The sequence below is a fragment of the Phyllostomus hastatus genome, unplaced genomic scaffold (genome assembly GCF_019186645.2).
Source record: "Phyllostomus hastatus isolate PE091 unplaced genomic scaffold, TTU_PhHast_1.1 phas_contig_86, whole genome shotgun sequence".
NCBI classification, from domain to species: Eukaryota; Metazoa; Chordata; class Mammalia; order Chiroptera; family Phyllostomidae; genus Phyllostomus; species Phyllostomus hastatus.
In genome coordinates this window covers 40,182,958-40,188,957 of record NW_025333977.1, presented here as the reverse complement: position 1 = coordinate 40,188,957, position 6,000 = coordinate 40,182,958, and the positions used below count along the sequence as shown (strand labels likewise).

Here is a 6,000-nt window from a genome sequence, read left to right as displayed (position 1 = left end):
ATGTCTTATGCTGGCAGGCACTGGGGAGGCAATGAGTTCTTTCCCTGTAAGTTGGGCACAAAAAGATCGGCATGGGAGCAGCCTCCTTTGGGACAGCTGCTCTGACAGAATGCAGTAAGCAAGGAGCAGGCAGAAAATCCTCTGAGCAGAGGGTGACTCATGGGAGGAGTCAGTTCAGTTTGCTGAGTATTGGCACTTGCTGAGTGAAGGTGTGTACTCAAGAAGGAGTTTTAACCTGGAGAATCATTAACTCTTTCACTCAGCTGGTGTCGCTGCCAGTGGCTCTGCAAGTTCGTCCTGGGAGCGTCTGCTCTGGGAAGGTCAGGGAGGAGGCGTGGAGTCACTTTTTCATGGGGAACCACTTTGAGAAGGGCCAACATGCTTTGCTCAATGAAGGAGAAGAGAATGAGATGGTAAGATTTTAGCCACATTCCTCTCTTCCCATTCCTACTTCCCAGCTTTCAATACGGCCACACACACACACACACACACACACACACACACACACACACACTTGTCTGCAATTTGATTCTGGCATTATGTGAGAAAAAATTATGCTTGAGAAGGCTTTCTGACCTATAAATGTAGCCTTTGCCAGCAGAAATGTGCTAAACTGGAAATATTGTCTTCATTTTATCAAGAATGTTTTCTTTTAAACATAAAACAGAAAGGGGGAGAGGCACAATGCCACGTTATGATGCATTTTTGAGCCTTACCAACCAAGCAAGTTCTGTTCAAAACTTCTATTATTTCAGCAAATTCCTAGGGTTGAGGGCAGTGTATGCCCTGATAGGGAGAAGCAGAACATGAGCAGGGTAATGAGAGTGCAGCTGGGTCTTTGACCTTTTTCTCTTCTCACAGATCTGTGTTTGCAAAGACTGTTGGATGGTAAAAACATATAAAATATTAACAATTATCAGCCTACACACTTTTCTGTTTACTTCTAGAATTTTACCTGTAGCTCTGTAGTTATAGAGGTTGGTTAGAAAAAAGTTTCTGTAGTTCATATTCTCTTCATCTTTGATGTGTCCCTGTTGGGGGAGCTGTAGAAAAATCAAAGATGACTCTTACACTCTCACTAAATTTAAAGCTGTATTTCTTAATTACGATGTAATCAAGAGAGAGTTAGAAATGCATACTTCTGTTTAATAAGGAGTTTCTGCTAATGGTGTAAGCATATTTTTTGTGTGCCAGTAATGATGTAATTAAAATGTGATGTTCTCATTATATAATAACATTTTATATTCCTGGAATTAATATGTAAATAACAAACCTAAAAGATATTTACTTAAAATGTTTTCTTGGTTAGTTGCTTTAGCCCTGACTATTAAATTCTTTGTTCTTAAACTACTCTTTCAAGTCTAATCTGCTTACCTGTTCCTATAGCAACAACATTTTTTGGGCTTTCAAAAGTAGATCCCTTCTGCTATCAAAGCTGAAAAATTATACGGGACTATAAGGCACCCAGATTTTTGTGGCTTTCTTAACCACCTCCTTACTTTTTAAAAATTTGACCGCTAAATGGCAATTGCTTTTATGACCTACACAAATGTCATCAGAAATGACCTTCTGACCCTGTTTTTATTTTTCCAAAGTATTTTCTTTAGAGAATGAGTATTCCATTACTCTCTATCTTAAGTTGAAACTTTGACTCCCATCTTGAATACTACTAACCAGAAGGCAGGGTCTCCTTCCCTCTAATTTTTTTAATCCTCCCTCAAATGATCAGATCAAAACATATCTATGTTTTTCCCATACACTTATTTTTGCTCTTCGACAATTTGTCATTCAATAGTCATTAAGAACGTACTTTGCAAGTAGACACTTTTAATTCTAGGGAGACTACTGTCCCTTCTGGACTTTACACACTCTTGCGAAGCAATTTTGTTGATATTCATCTTCACAATAGCTCTCCCCAACGCAACAGGGTGTCCGCTCATTTTGTATGCAGCTGGGAGCCCAATGAGGAGAGAGCCTTTGATATGGAAAGGGACACTGTGTTTTCTGGAGAGGAGTCTCTTGGCCAGAGTCTCAGTGGAGGTGCAGCAATTAGTATGCACCCTGTTCTGCCTGGAAAAACCTGGCCACCTGCCTGTTGCAGTGTCTGACACTCTGTCCCTTTTTAATGAACGACCCCATTCCCCTTGCCAAGAGCAGTAAACTTCAAAAATTATCCTGATATCTGAAATGTATTCCATGTGTGTTCACAATGATTTTTAGTTTTGGAAATATATTTTAGGCCACTAGCTAATTTAGTTTTCAACTACACCCTGGGAGGTAGGCATTATGATTTCCCATAGTAACTATGAGGAAACTAATGTACTTGAGGATGGGCTTGTCTAAGGTCAAGCATAAATTGGAGCTGAGTCGCCACAGAGGTTCATATAAGTTGGTAGCTCTTTTGTCTCTGGACCTGAATGTAGCTCACTGATACACTTTTCATTTCTTCCCAAGGACATTGTACTCTTCACAGAACCCACTTCCTCCCTTAATAAAACAAAGCTTGGGGGAACATATGATCTTTGATTCCCCAGGATCCATTCTGTTATATATGATTAGTGTTTACTGAGTAAGCCTGTCTCTTCAGACTTCAATGTTAAGCCTTTTAGAAAGCTGAGATTACATAGAAATGTGTCACACCAAAGTGTTTACAGTTTCTTGCTTTATAATATATATAGGGCCTTCGCGGAAGTCATTTCTCTGATGACAGAAATCACTTCAAATCTCAAGAGGAAACAGCACTCTATGGGTCAGTCCTCAGGTCAAATAGAGAAGAACAGGATTATATCCAGGCCTAAAAATGTTTGGGACTATCTTTCATTCTAGTATAAAAGAAACAGAAACTAAAGAGCAACTCTGAGTGACCTGAAAGTAACAACTTTAAGTACAAAATGAGATAGGAACCAATGAAAGAAAGAGTTTGTTAAAGGGACAAGGGAGGAAAGGGGAGACATTGACCTCTAGAGAAGGTTCACCCAGATGACTCAGAGAGGCCTCGGAGAAGAAACTGACTTCCAGACCACACAGTGACCGGACCAGACACCTGGCTCTCGCTAGCCTTGGGGTAGCCGCTTGCCTGTGCTAGCCTCAGGTTTTCCTGTCTGTAAACTAGGAGTGGTCCTTTCATCTTACCTGTCTCACAGGGCTTGTATGAAGTACAACTGAGGTCATCTGTGTGGAAGTGTTGTGAAAAGTGTAAAATTCTAGAGAAGAGTAAGCTGCTATTACCTAAACAAAGATGAAAGAGGCTTCAGCAATTAGCCAATCAAGTGAATACTGCTTCCCAAAATGAGGTCCTCTCTTCTCATTAAATAATAACAAGTGAGGAATACACTGAGGTCCTCTCTTCTCATTAAGTAAGAACAAGTGAGGAATACATACTTTGACCACAAGCTATAGAGACCACTTATAAATGGAGAGGAGCTGAGTCACTTTATAACCTGCCTTGTAGTGCTTACCTTGGGAAACCACCTACCTGTCTCAGGACTTAGGTTCTACAAGGGTATCAGAGGGCCTTTGAATTCTGATGTTTCACTTTTACATTTTGAAAGGTCTTTGAAACCCTGAATACTCATTCCCTTACAGCATGACTAAACAGATATATCATGGTTTAATTGATTGAAACATTGCTCACCATTGTCCTTAGTGACACTTCAGTGAAATCAAACTCCATTTGGAAAAGTGTTTTGCTCCAGTAAGAGTGGTGTTAAAAGTAATATTCCCTGACATTTTTTTCTGCCTTAGGTTTTAACAAATAAGAAAAAAAACCTTGTATTATTTCCTCTGATTATACAGATAACATGTTATTGTAAAGATAGTAAATTGACATGTGAAGATCTAAAGAATGAAGTAAATACGATTCGTGAAATTTACACTCAGACATGATCAATATTATTATATTAGTGACAGCTCCTTTCAGGCTTATAAAGTATGCATGCACAAAGTGCATCACTTTCTAATTAGTTTACTGCATCTTAACATTACCTATACCCTTGTGATGATTTGCACCTGTTGCATGTGTGTCACAGAAACACTATGTGATGGTGCGCTGCTGTGTGTCTCTTCCCGACTCCACACTCAGTGACACCACATCAGTAGCTCGAAATGAGTTATGTTGAAAGTATTTGCCACAAAAATTAGTAAATAGGACTCCAACCCTGCCCCACCAGAGGGCAAGTTGTTAAATATTTACCAGCATGCAACTGAATACATTATTTCCTCAAGACTTATCTTTGTTCCCCTCATGATACTGTATTGGATATCTCCAAATACAACAGAGGTATTATATTCGGATATCATCCATTTATTTGCATAATGCATCATGCCAAAGCAAAATCAATCACAATCTATCCTTTAAAGAATGCACACACATACTAACAAATAAGCATTTTTAACAAAAAAATGGAGTTACTTCATCTACACCTTTTTTGAAAGCTGACCTTTTTATAACACCTAAAAATCTTGTGGATATATTTTCCTTCTGGTAATTATAGCTCCACATGACCATTTCAGTATTTAAATTGTGTTTTATTTCAGTGTCTAAAATTTTATATTTTAATGACAGGTTAGCTAAATGACCAGAAAGTACACTTAACTAAACTGGAAGAAGATAAAATAAGTGAGCTTCTGACTCATGTTAACGAAATGGTGTTTGAATGAACTATGCTACATTAAGCAAATCTTTCATGTTGTGCTCAGTTAGGTTATTTTTAAACTCTTGGCTGCAGTGGACAAGTTTGCACATGGACTTTTACCTATTTGTCACATTATTTTCTTAGGATAAAGTCCCAGACATGGCATTGCTATATGAAAGGGGATGTGCATTTTAAATTTTGATGGATATATAATGCTAAATTGCTCTCCTTAGGGTTGTAGTTGCACTAATTTCTATTTTGATTACCAGTCTTTTTTGAGAACACTTGGTTTTTCTACTTGTCAACATTAAGCATTATCAATATTTTGAACTTCATCTCATCTGGTATGTGAAAATGATGCTTTATGGCTGTATTATTTTTATATTCCCTTGAATTGAAGTTGAACACATGCCTATATGTGTGTTGGCATTTGTACTTTTTTGACTATAATCTCTTAATGTAATCACCAATAATTTAGTAAGTAGTAGACTGGGTGACTAAAAATTATGGATTGTGGAACAGCAAGAGAAACTCTTCTTTTTTAATATTTTATTTATTTATTTTTAGAGAGAGGGGAAGGGAGCAAGCAAGAGAGGGAAAGAAACATTGATGTGTGAGAGTGACATCAATTGGTTGCCTCTCACACACTCCCAGCCAGGGACCTGGTCCACAACCCAGGCACATGCCCTGACCAAGAATTGAACTGGTGACCTCACAGTTTGCAAGATGATTCCCAACCCACTGAGCCACAGCAGTCAGGGTAAAATTCCTTTTTTTTTTTTAAGAGAGAGAGCGTTGGGGAGGGAGGGAGGGAGAGAAACATGGATGGATTGCCTCTTGTACAAGACCTGACCAGGACAAACTCCGACCAGCGACAAGCCCATAAACTAGGCATGTGCCCTGACCAGGGACCAAACCAGCAACCTTTTGCTTTGTGAGACAATGCCCAACCAACTGAGCTACACCAGTTAGGAGGAGAAACTCTTTTTGAACATCCATGTCACTTATGAGAACAGCAAGAAGTTAGCACTGGCACAGACAATAATATGGTAGCAGGGTGGTGTTTGCCACTTTGGAAGTCCTGTCGTTCCTTCAGCATAAGCGAAGGACATCTGTTCTCACCAATTATTTGGCTCACTTTGATAGTTGATGTTCATCTTTTCTTCTCTAACACCAGGGAACAAAAGCACCTCCCCCACCTCAATAGCCACTTATTTATTATGCTTTATGAGCACCTCTTTGTTGGTTGCCAAAGTTAACTAGTGAACCCACAGATCTCATAGTAGAGGAATTGTGTTCAGACTGAGACATTTTGTCAGTTGAAATGTTCAGGAAGCTGGGCCACTGGCCAAGTCTAGTGTCTTTA

At 39.1% G+C, this 6,000-nt stretch overlaps 1 protein-coding gene across 1 annotated transcript in view; it reads left to right on the top strand.

Annotated features, from left to right (window-relative positions):
* The first annotated feature begins 216 nt into the window (after nucleotides 1–216).
* Nucleotides 217–6,000, top strand: part of ATP13A4 (ATPase 13A4) — a 116,357-nt gene continuing 110,573 nt past the window's right edge. The window contains exon 1 of the mRNA XM_045852075.1: nucleotides 217–413. Within this exon, the coding sequence (XP_045708031.1) occupies nucleotides 351–413 (63 nt within the window). The 5' untranslated portion in view covers nucleotides 217–350. The remainder of the gene's footprint in view (nucleotides 414–6,000) is intronic.